This window comes from Pituophis catenifer, unplaced genomic scaffold (assembly GCF_029215685.1).
Source record: "Pituophis catenifer annectens isolate HBS135680 unplaced genomic scaffold, rPitCat1.0.hap2 SCAF_14, whole genome shotgun sequence".
NCBI lineage: Eukaryota > Metazoa > Chordata > Lepidosauria > Squamata > Colubridae > Pituophis > Pituophis catenifer.
In genome coordinates this window covers 1,295,205-1,319,728 of record NW_027256894.1, presented here as the reverse complement: position 1 = coordinate 1,319,728, position 24,524 = coordinate 1,295,205, and the positions used below count along the sequence as shown (strand labels likewise).

The following is a 24,524-nucleotide window of genomic DNA, read 5'->3' as shown; positions in this document are numbered from 1 at the left end:
TGCGCGTTTGCAAGCCGGGCTCCGGCAACGGGGCTTGGCGGGTTGGGGCCGCGGGAGGTGAAACTCTTAGCGGCGGCCCGGCCTTTCCCGCTTCTCGGGGCTTTGGGGACCCCCGGCCCGGCCGCCGTTTGGGGACGCGCAGGAGTAGCAAAGGGGCAAAAGGTCCCAGATCTTCGGGAGGGGAAGCCGCTGGTCCCGCTTCCCACTCGGCGCAGCCTTAACACGCGTGTTGAGGAGCCTGGATTGCCCCCGCCCCCCCGTGTGCATTTCGACCCTCCTGAGGCCCGTCCACACAATCCTCTCCCGGCCGTGGCGCGAAGGGGGCTCTGGCCTTTCCCGCGACGGCGCCTTCGCTACCGGCAGGCCTGAGGAAGCGCCACCCGCGACTCCCTGCTGAGCCTCTGCCGCGCTCGTCTGGGGCAGCGGGACTACCCACCCAGCCCGGTCGGCCAGGAACGGCCGAAGAGGCCGGGCGGGCGAACCGCTTTGCCTCGCTTTAAAGGGAGCGGAGAGCAAGAATGGCGGGCGGTGAGGTCTTTGAGGGGCTTTTTAATCGGCAGCCTAAACGGAGTGGCCTGTAACTGCAAGAACAAGACAAAAGAGGGTTTTTGAGAAGGACTGCCAAAAGTACAACTTTTATTCCATGAAAAAAGAATATATAAAGTCTCCAGGTTTTCTTTTTCTGATGAACTGACATGAAATATTTTTCAACACATCAATGGAACTCTGTATTTCAGGCAGTCAATTCTTTCCAGAGGAATCCCATACAAAGCCCAGGTTAGAGTAGAACTGTAAATCCACAGAAGCTGAACCCGAAGAAGGCTGCCTTCTCAGTCTTCCCAAAATGCTCAGCGGCAAGGACAAAACACAGTTAAATATCACAGAGAAAGAGCAGGTTATAGTTGCTTTTGTCCTGTCCAGGTCTCCATTTCTTATGCACTTGGACTATCCGCCCAGGACCAAGAAGAACAGGCTATGAAGTGTTTACTTTAATGCACTCCCTGAATCATCATGCAACAAAGTGCACACCAACAAAACCAGACTTGAAACAAAAGGTTCTCCTGAAGGGGTTTCTGACCTGCTGGTGGTTGGGATGGGACACTTAAACCCCGGGGCCCCATGATTTGGGGGAGTGGGGGTGGGCAGGCTGCTGCCTGTTCTTGAATTGCAGGCTGGTGTTGAAGCTTGTTTCCCTCCAGGATGTGAGGGGGTGGGGCCAGTGGGAGTAAAAGTGGCTAGTGCAGCTTCAAGTGAGTGCTTGCCCATGTCACACCACAGACAATTTGCATGATCCAAGGAGAGTTCAGACAATATTTCTCAGGGAAGACAATTCCTCGCTTCTCTGAAGAATTCTCCACAGCCACTTTGCACTGTCATGAGTTCACTGTAATGCCAACATTGCCTTGTTGCTAAAAGATGAGGACTCTCCCTGCCATTCATGCAATTATACAGTCTAAGATTGGAGTCCAGCCCCTCGCCCAGGACAGGTGTCCTATATTGCAACATCCTGGCTGCTCTTTAAACATCTCTGGTGAAGGAGAGTCTACCGCTCCCAAGGCAGCTGATCACTGTGCAGCAGTAGGTCCTCCTGGAAAGGTGTTCTGATGCTTCCTTTGTGGTTAGAAACCCCCCCCCTCGTCTTGTCCTGGGTCTGGGAAACTCAAAATAAGTTCTGCCCATCTTCTGTGTTCCAGATACCTCCCTCTTTGCAGGCATCTGCTGAACTTGCTTGCTCAATGAGTATTCATTGAGAGACCATTTGAAATTACAAGGTGCTGTACAGGTGGCAGTGATCATCAAAGTTACTGCAGCAGTACCAAGGTCACATAATAAACATTGGGGCACCTAGCAGCTGCCTGCATTTACCTCCTCAGTGGGTGTTTCAACTTCCTGACTTGCCTCTCTCCCCCCATCTCTGCCCTTTGACTTGTCCAGCCACCCCCAGTCAACCGTTGCTGTCTTCTTTCTCCAGCTGCTGCTGCGGCCTGCCTGGCCAATACAACTGCTGGCCTTTTGTGATGCCTTTGCACAATCCTCTACTCAGTACTTTCCTCCACTGAAGTGGAGCCATTGAGAACCACTTTTGGGTAGGGTCACTTAGCTAACTGAATCTGTTTAAGAGGGATACAGGTAGTCCTCGACTTACAAGGTGACCGTTCAAAGTTACAATGGCATTGAAAAAAGTGATTTATAACCATTTTTCCCCACTTACAACTGTTGCAGCATCCCCACAGTCATGTGATCAAAATTCAGGTGCTTAGCGACTGACTCATATTTATGACAGTTGTGGGATTCTGGATCGTGTGATCACCTTTTGCAACCTTCTGACAAAGTCAATGGGAACATCTGTGTCAAAGGTTATAAAATGGAGCAAAATTCACTTTAACTATTTTGCTTAGCAACAGAAATGTTCTCAATTGTAGTTGTAAGAGGACGACCTGTATCATCTAAGCCATGTTTTACCCTGTTTTGAAGGAGAACATCATGGAGGTTGTGGGAAGTTTTGGTGAGATTCAAATACCTCTGTGTCATTCCCCTGATCTGATTTATTAATCTAGCCACTTAATAAGTAAGCCTGGCCCAATTCGTTGGAGAGAAGTCCATGCTAGCTCCTGCCTGTCCAAGTGGACACAGACCTGCTGCTTGATCATCTGTTTGAAGACTTTGCCAAGATGGGCATCAGGGTGGCAGGTTTATAGTTTCCCAAGTTGTCTCTTCCCCGCTTTTGAAAATTAAATTGACATTGTCGTTATCTGGAACCTCACCAGACCCCCCCAGGAGTTTTCAAAGACGACAAAGAAGGGTTTGGTGATTCCTTCAATAACATGGGAGGGAGACAAGCTGGCCCTGAAGACTTGAGTTTATATTGTAGTTAATTTCTCTCTTGCCCTCTCCTTGCCTGCAGAATGGCATTGGCATTACCATCTAGGACTCCATTTCCTTTTTATTAAATTCTAGCCCTCAATCATGCCACAGCGTTTCACTGATGCTGAAATACAGTGCTTGCCCTTCTAGGTGTAGTCAGACCAATCCAGAATAGAGAGGAACTTGATCTTGATCTTAATGCTCTACTTCCGTTGAAGCAGTCTGGGGTTGTGCTGGCTTGTAGACTGAATCACATTGCATCATATTGTTGACTCGTCTCCAATTGGTGATCCATCGAATCATTAAATGATTTTCGTAAGTCCTGCTGTCTGTTGTGGCCCCTTCATAGCCCTGTAGTCATAGAATCATAGATTTCTCATAACATCCCCCAGGTCTTCTTCTTTTTTCCAACTGAGCATCCCAGATTCCTTCCGTCTGTTCTCATAGGCCAAGTCCTCAAGATCCTCTATCCTCTCCATTGCCCTCTGTGAACCTGCTAGGCAGAAATCAAATACCTTGATTACGGTCTTTGACCAGCCAGACTTTGCTAAAAGCAGAGTTGATGATCACAGTGGAAGGAAGATCCAGCAAGTACAGGTAGCCCCCGACTTAACAACCATTCTATTGGCCATTTGAAATTACAACGGCACTGGAAAAAGTGATTTATGATCATTTTCCACAGGACCATTGCAGCATCCCCATGGTCATCTGATCAGAATTCATCCGCTTGGCAACTGGGTTCATAGTTATGACATTTGCAGTGACCCAGGGTCACGTGATCCCCTTTTGCAACCTTCGGACAAACAAAGTCAATGGGGAAACCAGATTGACTTAACAACTGCGTTACTAACCTAACAACTGCAGTGATTCACTGAATAACTATTTGTTTATTTGTTTATTTGTTTATTTATTTATTATTTATTTATTTATTTATTTATTTATTGGTTCGATTTATATGCCGCCCTTCTCCGGAGACTCAGGGCAGCTTACAATGTGTTAAGCAATAGCTTTCATACTTTTATATATACCTGCTTAGTAGGGCTTTCGGCCCCCTTAAGCCGTGTTCTTTTTTTATACAAAGTCAGCTTATTGCCCCCACAATCCTGGTCTTCATTTTACCTACCTCGAAAGGATGGAAGGCTGAGTCAACCTTGAGCCTGGTGAGATTTGAACTTGCAGTAATTGCAGACAGCTGGTGCTACTTAACAGCACTTTAGTCTGCTGCACCACCAAGGCTCTTATGCAAGAAGGGTTGTAAAATGGGAGAAAACTCACTTAACCATTGTCTCGCTTAGCCACAGAAATTTTGAGCTCAATTGCGGTCATAAATCAAAAACTACCTGTACTCTACCAGCTCTTCATAATTTCTCTGGATTGAGATTGCCTACAAGTGCTCCAGGCAGCTACTCCTCATGAGGAGATCACAAGATAGCTGTCATCTCTGGATGTGGAGTTCTGGGAGATGAGAGAATAACCAGCTTGCTCAAAGCGCCGTGGCACCTTTGAAAGGTTACTGGGTTCACATACTCCCTTTTCTAATAACTTTTGGAAATTCCTTGTTAACTTCTTTTCAGCTGTTAGAAACCTTTGGATTTATATATTTTACAGCTTTGGGCAAGTTTCCTTTAATCCTGAGCACGAGAAGTTTTAAATACATGTTTAGGACTTACTTTTTTTTCCCTTTAAGACCTCTTCTCACAGCTGACTTGCACTACTGATTCAGTGCAGCTTATTGTCAATGATCCCAAGATCTTCTCACACTTATTGTTTGTTTCCAAACCATGAATACCCCACCTTGTATATACACGTACCTAAACTGAGCACTTCTTGCTTCTTGTTAAAGGATGTCTCATTCCCTTTAACCCAAGCGTGGACAATTAATTTTCCCATGAGAAATCATTGTGGAGGGTCACAGTTGCCCTGCCCCCTTGCTGCCCTGTCAAACCCACACCCATCCTGCTCCCTTGTCAATGCTGCTACCCCGAAGATACCGCTCTGCCCACTGCCAATGCTGCAGGCCGCACAGGGACAGCTGAATGGCTGGATGTGGCCCCCGGGCAGTAAATGCCCAGGTCTGTCTTAGCCTGAACTTCCAACATTAGATTACAGTCTTGATATATTGTGCTGGGCTTTGGCCATATGTCCCAATTTTGTGTACAGGTAGTCCTCGACTTGTGACCAGTTGTTTAGTGACTGTTAGGACTTACCTATAAAAGGGGACTTAAGACCCGGATCCAGAGTTCCAATGCCCTCCCCCCATGATCCCATGACTGCGTTTTGGGTGCTGCATAACACAGCTGCATAGCTATTTGCAGCATCCTGCAGTTATATGACCACATTTTACAATAATTTTGCCAAAAATCAGCAATTGCTCCCAGTTTTCAGCAAAACTTTAATAATAATAATAAACAATGAGTTTATGTGAAAACTGCAGTGTTCGCTTTACAACTGCTGCATTATGGTCATCATTTGAGAACTACCTAAAATTCACAGATGTGATAAGCAGCCCTTATTCTGGTCATGAATCGATAAGTTAAGTAATAGTGGCTCAAAGACAAATAGTTGTGGGAATCCCTTGGCTCTGCCTGCCCTGCTCCACCTGGAGCCTTCCGAGTACAGTTGTGAGTGATGCTATACAAAGCAGTTTGTCTGTGAAAATATCCTGTGGAACCTTCTCAAAAAAATTGCTGGAATCAAGGTAGATAATATCCTCCTTTGGTCAGCAAGATGGGGGTGTATTTGTCTCTGTCAGAATTCCTTTTGCTACTTTCGATATCTTAAAATTTTCTCAGTCTTGATCCATCTTCTAAAATGTTTGTGATCTTTTTTGTCTTTGTCATCTGCAAATGCTATTATCCTATTTTCCAGTCCCTCATCCAAGTCCTTGACAAATGTGTTGAAGTGCAAAGAGCCTAAAATGGCAACACTCTCGTCTCGTTCATAGAGCTGCCAGGCTGTATCTACCCATCTCATGTAGCAAAGTCCAGCCCATGTTTTGCCTTGTTCTCAACTGGGATCACTTGAGAGACTGTTAAAATCTTTGCTGAAGTCAAGATATGTTATACCTGTTGCATTCACATGAGCAATTAAACTGGTCACTGGGTCAAAAAGATTGAGTTGGCCTTACTTATTGTTGAAACACCCAGGCTGAATCCTGCCAAGCCATGCCTTCTGTTCACAACTGAAAAAAACCGGGAGACCTCCCTCCTTGTTCTCCTTTATCGTTAGAGGAAGAGCTGAGGATTCGGCCTTCTTCCTGCCTCCGCCTTTTCCTTGTGCCTTCCCTTCACTCCCAACAGAGCCCCAGAAGCCTCTCCGCTGCTTCCACCTTCCCTGCTTCAGCCTTTGGTGCTTGAGCATCTGCAGTTTACACCTGTTTAATTCTTACCTCGAATAAAACGAGCAATTTAATTAATTAAATTGCCTTGGACTGTTCCTGAGATGCTTCGCATTGGAAGGACGAGCAATGAGTTCCAGGTCTTATTTTTTGACAGTTCTCTTTACCTAAAGAATTTCTGCCCGTGAAATGTTCCCTTCCTTGGTCTGTAGCAGTGCAATCCTAGGAAGCCTGTGAGTTAGAAAAGCAGACAGGTGGAACATCGGTGGTCAGTGGATTCAGCTGGCCTTCCTCGTGGAGGGACCTTTGGCTAAACACCCCCAGTTATTCTCACGAAACACAGGTGTGGTTGGACACTTCGTGGTCACCATCACACAATCTGGATCTAACCATCCAGTGCTGCTATTGTGTGTGTGTGGGGGGGAGCTTCTGGAATCTGGTTGGAGGTCTTTTTTGATCTTGCTCCTGGTGCAAATCTTTGCCTCCTGGTTGAATTTGGTGTGGCTGAGGCTGCCAGTTTCTCATTGGGGCTGTGGAGAGCAGTGAAGGCCACTGTTTGCATTCTGTGCCCCTGTAATAGATTAAACCATCATTGAAGAGGCCCCCGCAGGAAGCTGGGAGAGAGATCCATTTCTTGCTGTGGGAATCCGGCCAGCTGCAGGGTGCTTCCAGGATGGGGCTGTGCCACCGTCCTTTGGCATGCACAAAGCTGCCTGACTTGCCTGGCTTTTGCCACCCATGCTGGGAGAGCTTCCGGCCTGGCGTGCCAGCCCTCCCTGGAGCAGAGCAAGCTGGAGCCCATCCAGGCCTGTCACCAAGCACAGACTTGCTGCAGACAGTCCCAACAGGTTCCAGCCCAAAGCAGGATTGGCGTAGAGCAGGTCTGCCAAGGTCAGTGGGCAGGCCTCCCCTTCCAGGTGAGGCAGTGCCGAAATCCCGCTGGGTGGGACTCAAGCAGGCTTCAAAGCTACCATGTTGCTGGCGGAGTCTGCCCCTCCCCTCTGTTATTTTGAATGCCAGGGAGTGATACCCTCAACCACTCCTTGCCAGGTGGCCGTGAGGCTCCACCTGGAGCAGAGGCACCGTCCTGCAGTGTGTGGATCCAGCTCGGGGTGGATTCCACTTACCTTTACTACCGGTTCACAACGGGAGTGCACGTGCGCAGTTGCTTCACTCACGTATGCGTACTTCTGTGCATGCGCAGATCCTCCATGACGACGTCCGGGCGGGTGGGCGGAACTTCCCATCACCATTACTACCAGTTCACAAGAACTGGACCGAACCGGGAGCAACCCACCACTGATCCAGCTCTGAAAAGCATTAGAGGCCCAGCTGCCATCCCAGCCAGTTCCTGAGCTACTGCTGCTCGGCTCCGCTTGGCATCTGGGCTGGCTCAGTTGATCCGAGGCCAAGACCACCCTGGGGCTTGAAGCGCTAGTCCAGGCATCCCTTTTGCTGAATTAAGTGATGAGCCAGGCCATCTCTGAGGAGGAGAGGGGCAGCAGGCCATGTAGGCCCTGCCTGAAGCCGACACATATCATCCCACAGGAGCCTGCAGTGGGGCGAGCAAGAGCTGGGGCAGGGGCAGGGGCTGCATTTTGTTCAGCATGAGGGAATATAAATAGTGTCTCTTAAAATAAAAAGTCATTTTTATGTTAGCTCAACTGCTCAGAGAATTTGAGGTCATCTGTCTAGATCTTCCCTCTTTTGGTCTAATAATTCCAGAATATTTCCAAGCTTAGCTGGAGTCGTTTTCATTGATAGCTGCTTCTTATATAAGCAAGGGGTGCAGGACTTGGGGGTTGGGGGTCCAAAGGATGAGACTTTGCCTGATGAGTGAGGATGTCTTTTACTCCTGTTGTTCCTGGCACACAAGGGCAGGGGGTTGGGTGGGAAGAAAAGAGACCCTGTACGTCACCAAATGATTAGGGGCAAAAGCAGCTCTCAAAAACCCGTGAAGTAATTCTCCTCAGCAGTATTAGTATTGGCAAAGGCTCCTGTGGACACTGTGTGCGTCCCTGAAAGTGAAGAGCAGCAAAGAAAATGCAAGACTTGACAGTTGTGTCCAGGGAGACAAGCAGAAGCTCCGGGGAAGGTCAGGAGCCACCATCTGTGGACACAGAAAGTAGCCCCAGAAGTCTTGGGCACAGGTTGTAGCTGTCTGGATCTCATGTAAGCAGGAGGAAAAAGTTCCTCCGAAGGAGAGCCCTCCTTTGCAGAGAAGAATTTACCTGTGGAAGTTGCAGGTTCGCCATCTCCGGAAGTCTAAAAGGTTTTTCTGCACTTTGCAGAGGGCTGGACTAGATGATCCTTGCGGTCCCTTCCAACACTATAATTTACTGAGGAAAATGGCTTCAGGTGGGGGAAGAAACCTGTGAGAGAGCTTTGGGGTTTTGACCAGCTCTTCTAATCCATCATTTGGGCAGATTTTTGGAAGGTGCTTTGCTTTATTTGAACTATTGATTTTCTGTTTCACTGACAGAATAATCTCTCTCTGGGTTACTGCCCTGATTGCCCCTGCGTTATAGTGCCTGTGAAGTAATTTCATAAGCCTACCTGTCCCCTGGGAGATCAATAATCCTATCATCAGAAACACACAATAATAAGAATTAAATTAAACTAAATAAATAGTAAAACTTGGATGCCCAGACCTGGGGCTGGTTTCTCTACCACATAACATGTTGGGTGGGGGGAGGGGGTGTAGGAGAGAGATGGGCAGGAATCCACCCATCTCTGCCCATGTGAAAGAATGTGAGGTAGCATTGCGGTCTGGCCTCGGAGCGAATGTGGGCCGTGGGACGAGGGAAAAGTTCTGAGGGCTAAAGTCCAATTAGGGGATCCCCTTGAATTGCTCTCTAGTTTCCTCGGAGCCCTGCACGAAGGGGACCCCATCTCCTCTCTCAAAGGTTCTTCCTCAAGCCTCAGCCTTTGGGGGCTTCTAAGGCTGCCTCTCTGCAACCCCCATTCCAAAAAGAGGCAGGAGGCCTTGTTGCGGGGGGGGGGGGTGACATTCTTGAGGGTCCACCCTGAGGGCTTTGGTTCCCTTTCCACAAGGCTAAACGTGCCCCTCTCCGCCCCTCTTCCTCCACAGGCTCCCTGGTGGCCCAGCCAGGGTCAGTTTTTGTTTTCCTGCCTTCACTAGACTTGGGTAGCCAGAGCGGTGTCTTCCATTGCCCCTCTTGTCATGTCTTGGCAAAATAGTTGCAGTGGTGCTTTTTCTTTTAACTCTTCTTGGCTTCTCTTGTCAGAGGATCCAATGGCTCCAAGCTGCTGCTGCTTTCCTCATCAGAACCCCTACTGGATAATGCATCCATTCATAGGCAGATGAAACACACCCATTGAGTGGTTCCCTTACAGGAGAGGCAGAGTTATTCAGAGGACAGAAGAGCAGCAAGGAATAGGAAGGCCAGGAGAAGTTGCAGTATGAAATAGGAAGAAAAAGTGGCAGTTAAAAGGTAGTGAGCACCAACAGCCTTCGCTAGACGTCCCCTTTGTGGTGGCCAGGTCTCTTCCCAGCCAGCCTGTGGCTAGTCAGCATCACTGGCCTCCCTCAGGGAAGGGCAACCATTAGGGGGTCTACTTGGGGTGCTTTCCAGCTGGGCTTCAGCAGCCTCTCAAGAGCACCAGCAGATGAGGAGGCCTTGGAAGGGTCTCGGAGAGTTTGGGGGAGGAAGAGGAGTGCCGGACAAGGCCAGACACGGGTGCAAGTGGGGAGAAGGGCTGGAAGGCTGCTCTGCCCTCGTTGCATCTCAGGCTGTTATGCAGCCACTTGGTTTCAGCCTGGAAGAAAGGAAGGGGCCGGAAGATGTTTCTTCGGTGGTTAGCTGAACTCTTCCATGGTGACATGGATCATGTTTCTTCAGATCTTGACCCCAATTTAGCAGAACAAAATTAACGTTGCGAGGAGACTTGGGACTCCTTTAGCTCCTGTGTTCTGATGAAGTGGGCAAGGCTGGATTGGGAAGGCCATCGGTCTCTGAAGTGTCAGTCTAGGGGCTCCTTGTTTCCCTGAGGAAGATATGAAGCAAACTCCTAGAGCACCAGGTGGATGAAGGTTCTCAGTCGTCCAGGTGGAGTTGTCTGGAAGTTGAGTCATGGCAACTTGGTTTTCTTTTTTGGTTTGCAACATTTAGCTGCTTATCCTAGTGGCTTCTTCAAACTGAGAAACTTGGTTAAGGGATCCCACAGATGTCCTCCAGGGAGGTCTCATTTCTCGTCTAATCTGGAGAGGCAGAGAGTCGTTGGGCTGTAAATGTTCCAACTCCTAAATCCTGAAGTGTTAAGTCTCCCTGGTGTACAAACTGCATATGTCTGGAGGACATATATTGGGTCCCCCTAACCAACTTGCTTGGGCTGAAAAAGCTACTTGGGTAAGCATTGAAGCGTTTTAATCTCCCCGCTCTCCCAAAAAGTCCAGGTGCCATGACTCAGCCTCCAGACCTAGGGCACCGCTAGCATCAGGTGATCAGACTGAGACAGGTAGGAGCCCATATGCAGCCCCCTCCCCTTTTTTTGTTGCCCTCTAGTCAAAGTTGCTCCCAGCCACTGCTTGGAGTAGACCCTACAGTTTTTTTGACAAGGTTTTTTGGAAGTGGCTTTCCCTTGCCTGTTTCTTCCAAGATCTGAGAGATTGTGATTGGCCCAGGAGCTTTGAGCCTCAGGAGGACCTGAGACGCAGGATCTGCCGGTTTTTAGCCTAGTGTCTTTAACCACCACAGCACACTGCCTCTCCACATATGCACACAATGGTAATAAGTGTGGTGAAACATTAATATTCTCTGCGTATTTCCTTACGTGACTGATGTATGGTTGGGGGAATACAAGTTAAAAAAAGGGAAAACAAAAGCCATAATGCCAGTAGTGTACAAAGAGCCGAGATCCTCAAGCCTTTTGCCCCGTGTGGTCAGCCAGAGAGATGACCTTGGAGAAGGTACCCGGAAGCCCTTAGATTGCATTAAACCCCTCCAGCAGGCAGGCCGTCTGCTGGCTCCTCCTTGACCAGCTGGACGGTCAGAGGGAAGGGGAGGAAGTTCAGGCAGGCTTGCAAGCGTCTGTGACTGGAGCCTCCCTCAGCCAAGCAGAGACCTGGTCGGTCTGTGGAATCAGTTTCCTGCTTTGGTCTGGCCTTTGAGGCTTTGATGGCCTGGGATGAGCTTCCTCCTAAGGAAGTACCAGCCTCCTGTGCAGTCCTGGCACTACCCCATCGAGTCAAGAATCAGAAGGCTCCATGGAGAATGCGGCAGGGTGGGAGGGCTAATACATTTTGAAGCGGAAGGGGGCCGCCATCTTCCAGAAGAGAGGCAGTGGTGGGCCCACACATAAAAATGCCATCCATAATGAATCTGGACAAATTAGTCCAGATTGGTCTTCGATTCAGACAAATCTAGAGCAATCCCCCGGGAAGATTGTTGAGGATTGCAACTTCAGACAATTCTACAGCAAATGGGCCTATTTCAGCCGAGTTTCAGGCTTGGACACAAACATGACAACAATTGTAGCTGTGGAGGAGGAGGTAGGGAGGGTGTGTGAACCTCCTGGTATTGCTTGCTCTCTCACTGGTGGTGATGGCTTCCTTGGGGATAGTTCTGCTTTATATGCTTTGGGGCTTTGTGCCCAGCTAGTAATGGGGACGGGTGGACAGAGAGTGAGCTCTTGGTTCCTCAGTTGTGAGGTGCTGCAGGGCTCCTATTCCACATTTGCAGGAGGCCACTGGGGAAGGTCATCTGTGGATACAGGGTGAGGCATCATCAGTATCCTTTTCAAATACAACTTGATGTTTTGACCTCAGTTCATTGAAATGCTGTCTGGGTCCCTGGAGGCTGTTTAGGTTTGATAGAGGAGACAGGTTGAGGCTCAGTCCCAGCATGATAGGCCATCCCACACACACGGTGATTCTGGGCAGCTTCCAGCACAAAAAATCAACACATAAGACACCACCATCCCCACTGCATGGCAGCAGTAAACCCAACCACACTAGCCACTTGCTTGGCTCCATATCAGCCTGGGGTTCCCAGGCCTGATGACAGAACCGTGTCTTCAGGGCCTTTTGGAAAAGTAGCAAGATGGGGGCCAATCTTATCTCTGGGGGAATGGTCTTCCATAGGGAGGGAGCCGCCACTAAGAAGGCCTTTTCTTGGTCTCACCAGATATAAATATAATCCAAACAAAAGCTGTTTGGGGGTCCTCCATAATTTTTAAAAGTGAGAAGGGGTCCTGACAGGAAAAAGTTTAAGAAACTACATTCTAGGTAGAATCTCACTGTCCCTTACCAAACTGGTTCATAAAGGAAATCTTAGACTTGCAACTCTGGCTGATGTGGCAGCTATGCCCTTGAGGGACTTTACACAACATCTGGTGGTGTATCTCATAAATTCCGCCTAAAACCAGATAAAATAGATGGACCAACAAACAGAATACTCATAATTGCTTGTGTGTCCTTGACTTCTTCAGCGGAGCTGTTGCAATGTGCTAAACGTTAAAGGCTGCCCTTGAAGATAATTCAGAAGCTACAACTAGTCCAAAATGCAGCGTCTTCTGGTGCTTCTTGTTGTGCCTGCATCACATTGCTGGTTAGCAGGAGCTTCTGGGCGCATTTCAGAATGCTGTTTGTTGCTGCACAACAAACTCTTGCTGCTATTTCAAGCACTGAGGTGCTTCTGGGTTGAAAGGATTCGCTGGTGACATCACTGTTGCCCAGGGAATGCCCCGTTGGAGGCTCATTTTATGTCTGCCTTAATGTGCCGATCAAAACGGTATCTATTTATCCACCTATACTTACTTACCTATTATCTACCTGTTTTGCACACTGCTAAATGAGCAGGAGCTGGAGTGAAGGACATGAGCTCATCCCATCACACAGCAGCACCTGGGTTTTGAACGCTTGCAGATTCACCCCTGCGTTGTAACCATGGGAGCCACAACACTCCTCACTGTTTGTTTAAAGGTTCAGGGCCTTGATATTTGTGGGACTACCTTCTGTTTAACTGATATCAATTAGGGTGGGTGATCGCTGCATTCTTTCACACAGGTGTTGCCATTTGTGATTTGTCTTCTCTAGCACCCCCTCCTCCTTTGGGTTAGCACCTGACTTCTCCCTTTTGGGGGTCAGAATGTCTGCAAAGACTGGCTATTTGAACAGGCTCTGGGGTGACGTTTTTTAAAAAATGCTGGTGTTGATTAGGTTATATTCCTGAATCTTAGCCTTGTGTTTTATGGATTTGGTTTTTTGTATGCTTTGTATTCTGTTGTTTCTAACCTAAGTTAGTTTGTGATTGGAGCAGTCTAGAAGTTTGGTAAAATAAATAACTAAGAAACTTTCACCCTGTCCCCAGTCTTCTCTTTTCGATGATAGTTTTTGTCAAGGATTATGGGGGGAAATGGATTATTCGGATCCAATGCAGTCAGAATCCAGACTTAGATACGAACAGAAGTGACTCTCTGCTCTTGTGGATTATTTCCAAGAGATCCTGAATGGAGAAAGTGTAGCAATCTTGTTCCTTTTAGGTTTCTCTTTTGATGCCATTGATCAAAAGATTTAGGGACTCTGTTCGGCAATGCTTCTGCTTTTTGCTAAGAAGGGGTTCCAATTGATATTTCTGTGGTGGAAAGGAGTGTTTGTCTGTGGCAAGACTGATGTGGAGGCCACTGGGCTCGGTGTTTTCTCTCATTGTGTTTAGCATCTATAGAACTGTTGGGAGAGGCCATCCTTGGTTCGGGGTGGGTGGGTGGGTGGGTATCATGCATATGCAGATAACATCCAGTAATATGCTTCTACTGTGGGCCAGGCAGGAGATGCTGTAGACAGCTTAACCTGGCATCTGGTGGCTGAGAGAATCTGGATAGGATGAAACAGAATGAAATAAAAACCCCAGCAAGGCAGAGTGGCTGTTTCTCCAGAAGCCAATTGGTTTTCTATTTGATTGATTGATATGTGCCCTCTTGGCGGTGTCAGCTCTCAATCACAAAGATGCATTATTATTCAGATCCATCTTCCTTCTCGCTTAATATTATCTAGCAATATTTGCTGCAGCTCATTTGGTTTCTTAGCCAACAACATGGCCTCCTCTGCATGTGAAAGTAACAGCCAATACATCTCTGCGGTCACCATAAGGATTCCTTGTACTTTATCCACAAATAAAAGGCTACAGGCACATCATGCCTCCTTGTCTTGGAGCCTTCTCAATGTTTATCCTAGGACTGCATTGACTTTTTTGGCAGCTGCAGCACACTCCTGGCTCATATTTAAGGAGTGGTCCATTGGGACACCTAGTTCTCTCTCACAGGCACTACTGTTGAACCAGGTAGTGCCCATCCCGTACCTGTGCAACTGGTATTTCCTGCCTAAGAACAGGAATTTTTCTCACCACTGAGCTGCATCTTGTTGGATAGAGCCCATGCTGAAGACCATCAAAGTCCAGAATCTTGAGTCTATCATCCAAAGTGTTAACAATTCCCCCCAACTTGGTGTCATCTGCAAATAGCAAGAGCACTTATATACCGCTTCACAGTGCTTTACAGCCCTCTCTAAGCAGTTTACAGAGTCAGCATCTTGCCCCCAACTGTCTGGGTCCCGTGATGAGTTCCTATTCTGTTCCCTCGTCTATGTCTTTTATGAAGATGTTGAAGAGTGTTGAATTTATATTTACAATAATATTTACTAAAATAGTTTGTCACAAAAGCGTCTGCCTGTGAAGGCTCCTGGACTGGGACCGAAAGGCGAAAGTGGAAGCAGTAGGCGCCATCCCATATTTGGGTAGACCAGATTGCCCGCTGTCACCAGAAAAAACACTTAAGATGTTGAAGAGTGCTGGGCTCAAGACAGAACTTTAAGGTACCCCAATGTATGCTTCCCTCCATGAAGATGCAGTTCCATTGAAGGCAATTGGTCAGCCAGTTGCATATCCATCTGGTGGTGATGCTGTCTAACCCATATTGTTCTATCTTATAGTAGAAGTAGACTGTGGTCTACTTTGTCAAATACTTTACTGAGATCTAAGTAAACTACATCCACAGCATTTTCTTGGTCCACTAATTTAATCACTTTCTCACCGGAGGCAGTAAGGTTTGTCTGGCATGCTGGCTTTTAGTAATTGCCTTGTTTTTTTCTAGGTGCACTTAAACAAGCTAATTCCCCAGTATCGTTTACATTCCTTCTTGTTATCCTTCCAATTGTATAAGAAATAATAACAGCTATTACCAATATAAATCTCTAATTTTTTCCTTCAAACAGTTCAACTTTGTCTCATTTTATCACCTGTATTTTTAATACCATTTACCCTTCAGGTAGCTTCTTCTTTAGTCCTTTTCTCTTCCACTTCCAAAATAATCCTCCATTTCCCCCATCTAAGTTGGGTTTTCTCTGCTTCTTTTTTAAAAAATATGCTTATTGCTTAATTTTTTATTTGCAACTATTGTTTTCTCTCTTTGCATATTATTACAGCAACTTAATTTCATGATTCGTCTCTTACCTATCTTGTTTCCTTACACACGGTCTCTAGCATTTCATAATGCCACAAAACTCACTTTTTTATACTTCCCACACAAGAAACGCCACATGGCTGTAGTTGTTCGAAATGTTATTTTTCTCCCCTATGGTCCAAGCAGCTTCCCGCCTTTTCCTTTCGGTCCCTTGGAATATTAACTTCTAGTGCTTTTCATGACTTATGCTTTCTCATTGCCCTTGTGTTCTTCACTCATTCTCTCAAATTTCCATCGTGAACTATCAAATCAATTGTGCTTTTAGAATAGAATAGAATTTTAGACTTACATTAAATTCTTTGCCATACATACATGTAATTGACATGTTTAAACCATGTATTTGATCAGAGCATTTTAATTCACATCTGCCACATATGTCTCCTGTCTCTTAGCATCACAGACATGCAATATATATTTTAAAATGATATGAATGCACCCCTTCACCTTTTGGCATATGTGTTGCTATCATTGCTCTCTTTGGCATCTTTTCTGTGCTGTGGCTGCCAACTGAGGAACCCTTAAGAGGATCCATTAGCAGCCTCCATTGCACATGTGCCACAGGCAGCAGCTTTGTCCGCTAACCGTGAGGAGACTCTGGGCAAGCCTTGGACACAGCTTGGTCAAGAGACCAAGTCATAGCCAGTTGTGCCCCACGCATGCTCACGGGCAAACCAGGATATTGGCGGCGGAGACCATGTGACAAGCCAAGCCTTGTGGCTGATCAGAGCCCATCAGTTGGGAGGCAAACACAGATCAACAACACAAGATGCTTCTGATTTGGGGTGGGGGACTTGGGACATAATAAAAGTGAGCGATGCTGAGGTTTATGGGGAAGGTAGTATGTGGTACAGAGCTTGCTCACCTCTGAATGTGATGCTCGATTTGCACGCAGCTTCTTGAATGTCAAACAGATGTGAATCACAGTGGAAACAATGCTACCCACTGTTGGTTGGAAACAGGCACGTGGTCACTGTTGGCAGACTAGATGCCCAGGAGGCTGCCTGGGCATAGCATCCACTCATGGTCCTCTCTCCTCCTGCTTCCCATTTTTGCTCCCCTAGATTCTCCTCGGAGGCGGCTATGGAACAACTTTCAGATGTCTGGAGTCTCCAACTACACCACAATGATGCTGAGCCCAGATGGGCGGGTCTTGTACGTTGGTGCCCGCGAGATGCTTCTTGCTCTGAACACCAGGGCCTTCTCTCCCGGGCCCCAGCACCAGCAGGTCAGTTCAGAGGCCCTGGTCTCTGGGTCTCCTTCCCTGCTTCAAAAGAGGTCCTGGGTGGTGTTCCTAACTAGCAACATCTAAGGCAGAAAGCCAGGCTTTGCTCCTCAGGCTGGAAGGAGCAGCCGTGCCATATTAGCAGAGGTGAGAAGGCTCTTCCCTCCCAGCCTTCAACTGGGTGGCTTCCCTTGTCTGCTGTCTCATTACACAGCCACCATATTTGAAACGCTGAGGGTGACGGGGAGGGTCTGGTTGTGGTTCCACCTCCAGCAGTTGCCTATATAAACAAGAAAAGATTGGCTTTGTGGCTGGCCTCGGGGCTGCTTCCTTCTCAGTGTCTGGACCTGGAATTGAGCATGCCAATTTGCCCGTGACTGGTGTTGCTTGGTGAGGTATGAGGGGAGCACCGGTGCCTCGGTAGCTCACGGAACCAGCCAGAAGCGCTACAAGAAAAGGGTCCTCCTGGAGAGGCCAGGTGAGTGATGGCAGCCTGCTTTCCTTCCTGCAGCTGATCTGGCATGCCGAGGAGGAAAAGAAACAGCAGTGCATCTTCAAGGGCAAGGATCCTCAGGTGGGTAATGCCAGTCGGGGGCATAAACTCTGGCAAGAAGAGCAGTGCTCAATTCCACTGGGAGTCTGGGGCCCATCCGGGCGTTGCCTCTTCCTCCCAGTGCAGCCAGAGCAGCCCAAACCCAGTAGGAGCTTCCTGTGGCCTGCCTGGTCCTGAGTGAAGCCTTCTCCTCTTCCTCCCTCCCTCCCTTTGCAGAGAGACTGCCACAACTACATCAAGGTCCTCCTGCAGCTGAATGAGACCCATCTGTACACCTGCGGGACCAGCGCCTTCAGCCCCGCCTGCACCTACATTGTGAGGACCGTCCCCCCCACCCCACCCCCAGCCCTCGTCGTTCTCCTTTGGCTTAGCAAGGCATAGCCTGAGGCCATCACTAGTTGCAGATGGTTGAATGTTTGGTGGAACAGAACATTGAGGCTAACTTTATTTAAATCAGAGCCAGTTTCCTTATTACGCTTGTCCTGCCTACTATGCATTAACAAACTCAGAGTGTATCCCCCCCTCCCTGCCTGAAATGTTTCATGTCTTTAATCTATCTTAAAATAATAATCTTCAGAGTAAGGCATGTTTTAGCCCCAGGCTGAAGTGAGTCCCTGGTGAGGGTTTTCACAGTTGCCCTGGACAGCTGTTGGGAACCACCCAGCCTGGCAGGGAGGGGGGATCAAGCACAGAACTAGTCTGGAGTCACTGCATGCAACTGCAAAAGGACCCAAACCAGCCCTCCCTGAATTCCTTGGAACCGTATTTAGTTGTTCCCTAGAAAGGCTGCCAGACTGGGGAGATTCTTGTATCGTAGGCAGAACATGGGTGGTTGGTTGTGCCTGACAACAGCCTTGTGCAGGATCAAGCCCTCTTCTTCCAAAATGGTGGGAAGACCCAGCCTGAAGCCGCATTCTGGACTTGCCTGCTGTGGGCACAACTGCTGGGTTTGCCTGGCTCTGCAACCTCCCCATGTGGGCTCCCTGCTAGAATTTGCACCTGGGGTCTTCCCCAAGACAGAAATTGCATGGAAGATCTGTTTGCAGTGCAGGGGAGAGGACAGATCTATGCAGAGTTGGCCAGCTCAGGCTGGTGGGGCTTGTGGGTCTGCCCTTTCCGATCGGGGACTCACCAGTCTTTGCCTCTTTCTCGTGCAGAGCCTGCCAGCCTTCCAGCTGCAGCAAGACCCTTTGGGGAAGCTCTTGCTGGAGGATGGAAAGGGACGCTGCCCCTTTGACCCGGAGTACAGATCTACAGCCATCATGGTTGGTAAGGAGCTTTGGGGTTCTCAAAGAGGCCACCCTGAGCGCTTTTGGGTGGAGGTAGAGGGGCTGCTGCCTGCAAGGATGATCTCCCCTGGGCTCATTGACTACGGACAATATGGCGGGGGGGATCTTCTGTCCACTCTCTTGGTGGGGAGATCCAGGTGGTGCAGGCAGAAAACTTCCCATGGCCCTATAATGCTTTCTCTCAGATGGTGAACTGTATACGGGTACCGTAAGCAAGTTTCAGGGCAACGAGCCCACCATCTTCCGCAGCCTTGGCAGCCGCCCGCCCATCAAGACGGAAAGTTCCCTCAACTGGTTGCAAGGTATCTGATGAGTGGATTGAAGGAGGAGGAGGAGGAGGAGGAGGATGGTGGCACCGGGGTCAGGGGGGGGCTTCACATTTGTACAGCGCTTAGATAACAACCCTGGCACTCAGGAGGGACAAGCATGGAGCAGGACAGAGAGCTCTTTTGATGGACTTAGAGGTCCTTGCCTTTCAGTAACTTTCGTAAATTCTGTTTGGGCTCTGATGTTGGATGTTGAGGTCTCTGCTCACTGGCTATTCGGCATGGGGCAGCTCTGAGGTGATCTTGGCCAGGTTTGGATGAGTCTCCACCAGGGCAACTTGTGACTGTTTCCTAGATGGAGTCCCAGAGGCTCTCCGCTCTTGCCATGAAACCTAGATGGGCAGGTCCATGAAGGTTCTAGGATTTGAGCAAATTACTTCTTGGGCAATTGCTGCATTCATGTTACTGCTGATTGCCCTTCGTTTTATTGCAGTCACTTGTTTACAACACTATTATATTGCTTCATCTATTTTTTAAGCTGCCCTTAGTACCCTGTCAGAAAATTGTACCTAAAACATGAGGTATAAACATGAAATTAAATGAAATTAAAAAGCAGCCAGATTAAAACATATAATTATAGCAGTTTTGAATTTGCTTGCGGCTCCCCTTCATACAAAAATATGTATTTTCATGTGTTGTTTTGGCCAGGTATCTAATGCCAAAGACGCCACTTTGCAGAAACTACTTGTGCGTATTAGGAACAAACCTGCTGGAGGTTGTTCAGTTTAGACATTTCCAAGTCTTTGTTTATGGTGAGAAGCTTGCAACATCTTGAATCCCCAGGGACCAGGCTCAGAGGTTTTGGTAGACTTTTAGGCATTCAATACCATCATTCCAGAAATTATTCACACTGAAGTGATTCAGCTTTATGTACCTGTTCATATTTGTAGATGGACTATCAGCTTTTTGAGAGATAGGAAGCAACAGGTGAAGCTAGGGAAAATCACATCAATCACCCAGACAATTAGCACAGATGCCCCTGAGGGCTCTCCATTACTCTGTTCTCTCTCTCTATCAGTGACTGCATCTCTAAGGATCTCTCTGTTAAAGTAGTGAAGTTGGCAGATGATACAACAGTCATTGGCCTCATTTGAGATGGTGCTGACTCTGCATATAGATGGGAGGTTGAACAACTGGCCTGTGGTGCAGCCGGAAGAATCTGGAACTGAACATGCTTAAAACTGTAGAGATGAGAGTGGATTTTAGGAGGAGCCCTTCTATTTTACCACCTGCTACCACCTGTTACTATATTCAATGGCATTGTATCAGCAGTGGAGTCCTTCACATTTTGGGGTTCTATAATCTCTCAGGATTTGAAATGGACATCTAACATTAGAACCATCATTAAAAAGGCACAACAAACAATATGCTTCCTGCACCAGTTCAGGAAGTTCAGATGGCCAGGGAGCTGCTGATACAGAGAAATGATTGAGTCTGTCATTTGTACTTCTGTTACTGTCTGGTTTGGTACAGCAACTAAACAGGTCAGGTAGAGACTCCGATGGATAGTTAAGACTGCAAAAAGAATAATTGCTTCCACTGAGGACCTGTATACTCCATAAGCCAGGAAGAGGGCTGAGAAAATATCTACAGCCCCCCCACATCCTGGACATCAACTGTTTCACTCCTCCCCTCGGGACGCTGCTATTGAATGCCAAAACAACCAGACACAGAGACAGTTTTTCCCTTTGTGCCATCACTCTGCTGAACACCTACTTCTGTCTAATGTCTATGTGTATTTACCCATAATATGGCTGTGGTATTATTATTTATCTTTATTTTCTTTATTCCCCCTTCTATTGCTATTATTATCATCATTATTCTGTTGTTTTGAATGTAGACTAGAGCTCTGCACCAGAGACAAATTCCTTGTGTGTCTAATCACATTTGGCCAAATAAAGTATTCAAGCAGCTGAGTTCTCTCTAGGGGGAAGTTCTTCCCCAAAGGAATAAGAGAGAGAAGGCGGAAGGGGGAGGTTCCACCACTTTACCTACTTCTGCCAACGGAGTGCATGCCCAGGGACTGGCACTTGGGGCTGCTCTGAAGGACCCTGGCTGGTTGAAACCCTTGGCAGCAGCAATAGCAGCTTTGTCTGTGCAGCTCCCCTCCTCCCCCCTGTTTTTTCTGTGGCCCTTAAAGGAAGTGGAGAAAAAGAAGGGCCTGACCCATCTTTGTCTTGGGCAGAGCCATTCTTTGTGGGCTCAGCCTTCCTGCAGGAGAGCAGCAGCCCGGAGGATGAAGAAGGCAAGATCTACTTCTTCTTCAGTGAAACCGGCAAAGAGTTTGACTTCTTTGAAGACACCGTTGTGTCCCGTGTTGCACGTGTATGCAAGGTGAGGGGCATGGGGGGGAGACAAAATCTGTTTGTGCCACTTGTTCCTTTTTGCCCTCTGCCTCTGCAGTGCCAAGCTGGCTGTGGTGTCCTGAGCCGGCTGGCAATCCTCTGAGTGCTGAAAGGCAGCCAGGACACCCCTTGGAAGACACCCAGATGCCTTCCAGGGAGATCTCAACTCTGGCATCCGGAACAAGGACTGAATCCTTTCAAAGCACAATTGGGGGAGGTTGCCAGCTCCTCAGACAGCTCTGGGGCTCCCCCAGAAGGGGCATTTCTCTTAAAATCAGTGTGTGGTCAACAGGCAGCGGATGGAAAGCGACCGTTGCTCCTCTTGCTAGGACTCCTTCAGGGAGCAGGGAAGTGCAGCCCTGGAGGGAGACGAGAGAGTCCCTCTTCCGGCTGAGGCTCCTGGCCTCCGAGTCAACCTGCTGGAAGGGTCTGTCTGGTGCCCATTTTACCTTCCTTTCCTGATGGGAGCAGGTAGATGAGGAGAACCTGCTGTCTACTGAGTGATCCCAGGATCCCTCAGAGAACCTTTTGATCCCCTCCCAGCAGGATGAATGCCTTCTCTTCTGAAAAGGAAAAATGGCTGTTTGGCGCAAAACTCCGCCCTGCCTCTCTGTGCTAAGCTTTCTCAGAATCTGGTGTTTGGGCTGCATGGTCCTGGCCCTTGGCATCAGCAGGTCCTGGCAGCTGTCATTGTTTCCTCATCCTCTCTGTCCTGCGCCTGGGTGCCAGAGTTTCCCAGGGGCTCAACAGTCTCTGTTAAAGGGAGGAAGATTGGTAGGGCTCACCTGGGCTGGAGGGGCAGAGCTCAGTGACTGAGGGACCATTCAGAGGTGATCTCTCTGTCCAAGGGAGAAGGAGGCACAGAAAGTGGCTCTGCTGCCACTCAGCTGGGGGAGTGGCAACCTTTGACAAGCCTGCTTTTCTTCCTCCTGTTTCTGTTCTTTATGACTTCCTCCTCGTCCCTCCCTTCCCCCCTCCCAGGGTGACTTGGGCGGAGAGCGTGTGCTCCAGCGACGATGGACAACCTTCCTGAAGGCTCAGCTACTCTGTTCCCACCCAGAGGACGGCTTCCTCTTCAACGTGCTTCAGGACATGTTTGTGTTGACGTCAGGCAATGGCTGGACAGAGACGGTGTTCTATGGGGTCTTTACCTCTCAGTGGTGAGTCTTGGGGGGATTGGCACCAAAGCACCCACAGAGGGTGCTGGCCTTGGCAGAGGGGCACATCATCACTTAGGCTCAATATGCAGGCGAATGGTGGAAAGGGTGTTCTCCGGGCACCCATGGCCCACACTGCCTCTCCTGCCCTTCTCTGCCAGGGACAGGAAAGGCCCTGGGGCTGCAGCAGTGTGTGCCTTCTCCATCTCCGATGTGAAGGAAGCCTTTGATGGGCTCTACAAAGAGGTCAACCGGGAGACACAGCAGTGGTACACAGACGTCCATCCTGTGCCAGAACCCCGCCCCGGAGCAGTAAGTGGCTTCCACTGCCCATCTCTCTTCATTTCCTCCCTCTTCGGTTAGATTACTAGTAAGACAGACCGTCAAAACTGAACAGAATATTACTGATTGCTCCGGGTATAGACACACACATACACACATATACACAGGTAGTTCGTGCTTACCAACCACTTATTCAGTGAACACTGGAAGTTACAGCAACCGTAAAAGAAAATTGATGACTGGTCCTTGAAATTGTGGCTGTTGCAGCATCTCCAGAGCAAAGGATTGCAGTTTAGGCACTTGGCATTTACAGTGGTCACCAGCGTCCCAGGCCACATGTAATGGTGTGTGGGAGACGGGGAGACTTGCAGGGTTCTGTTAGTGTAGCTCTACAGTTAAGTAGTTAAGTAAGCCGCCCTGAGTCTCCGGAGAAAGGCGGCATATAAATCAAATTAAAAAAAAAAAAAGTAGAGTGAACTTTGTGCTTTGATATGGCCTATAGGATAATCAATAAAGCTATCTATCAAAAAGTAGAGTTAGCTTCTCTGGTTCTGTTTCCTGTCTGTCTGGTAAGGCTGACATCAACCTTGCAAGTCTGAAATTATGGTTCCTCTGCCATCTCCTTTATAGTGCAAAAACCTAGGAAAGGTCTCTTGACCTCCCCCCCCCCCCCCCCGTTTGCTGCTGTGGGCGAGCCCTCTCTTCTATTCCCTAGGGAGCCTCCTTTCCTGTCTCCGAAGGTCTTTCACACATACCATTACATCACGGAATTTGTCACCTGCACAGCCAGCTTCCCACAAGCAAAGTCAACAGGGAAATCAGGAAGTTGCAAGTCACAGTCATGTGACGTTGTGCCTAACAACTGTACCATAAAGTGAATTGAAATCTTTTACTGCCAGCTTGAATGAACAAACATTTGATTACAGTACAAAATTTTATATATTCTCAAATCTACTTGATTGTTTTAGATCATAAAAGCCAAAACAATCAACTAGATTTGAGAATAAGTAAAATCTTATAAATATGCTTCCATTATTGAGTCCAAACAACAGTGAAACCATGTGGCTTGAGTAGAGAGCCTAGAATTTAGCTGTTGCATGGGGATAGAAGAGAAGCAACCTGGAACTAAGGAGAAATTTTCTAACAAATTTTCTAATTGATCTCTCAATTGTTCCCTTCAGAAGTTGTGGGTGCTCCATCACTGGAGGCTTTTAAGAAGAGACTTGTCTGGAATGGCATAGATTCTCCTGTTTGAGCAGGGGGTTGGACTAGAAGACCTCCAAGGTCCCTTCCAATTCTGTTATTCTGACATTCTGGTTTTGGGGGCTCATTGTCTAGGGCAAAGCACTAGGCAAGCACTCTTGGTTGAATGGCCAGGTATCCCATCTGTTAAGGGTTGGATTAGTTGGGAGCATGAGTTGCCTTGTAAAAGCAGCACCCCATGAAGGCCTTCTAAGGTTTCACCAGAGGCCCGGAGGCATCGTCTGGGCTAAAAGGGGTCTGGTTGTACAGATTGCAGAGGGAAGGGTGTGCTGCCAAAGGCCTAGCAACTTTTGGAAAAGGGTCATGTATTGGGAGGGTTGTTTCCATTTTGGGTAGTCTTGGGGCAGCTGCATCCCTTTTGCGCTTTGCCCCATCTCATCAGGAGACATTCCAAAATGGAGCAGCCTG

General features: G+C 48.2%; 1 protein-coding gene across 1 annotated transcript in view; it reads left to right on the top strand.

Moving 5' to 3' along the window:
* Positions 1 to 518: 518 nt before the first annotated feature.
* Positions 519 to 24,524, top strand: part of SEMA4B (semaphorin 4B) — a 29,806-nt gene continuing 5,800 nt past the window's right edge. The window contains exons 1-9 of the mRNA XM_070953804.1: positions 519 to 528; positions 16,741 to 16,904; positions 17,413 to 17,475; positions 17,671 to 17,769; positions 18,612 to 18,723; positions 18,929 to 19,045; positions 21,255 to 21,403; positions 22,396 to 22,574; positions 22,733 to 22,883. Coding sequence (XP_070809905.1) covers positions 519 to 528; positions 16,741 to 16,904; positions 17,413 to 17,475; positions 17,671 to 17,769; positions 18,612 to 18,723; positions 18,929 to 19,045; positions 21,255 to 21,403; positions 22,396 to 22,574; positions 22,733 to 22,883 — 1,044 coding nt within the window. The remainder of the gene's footprint in view (positions 529 to 16,740; positions 16,905 to 17,412; positions 17,476 to 17,670; positions 17,770 to 18,611; positions 18,724 to 18,928; positions 19,046 to 21,254; positions 21,404 to 22,395; positions 22,575 to 22,732; positions 22,884 to 24,524) is intronic.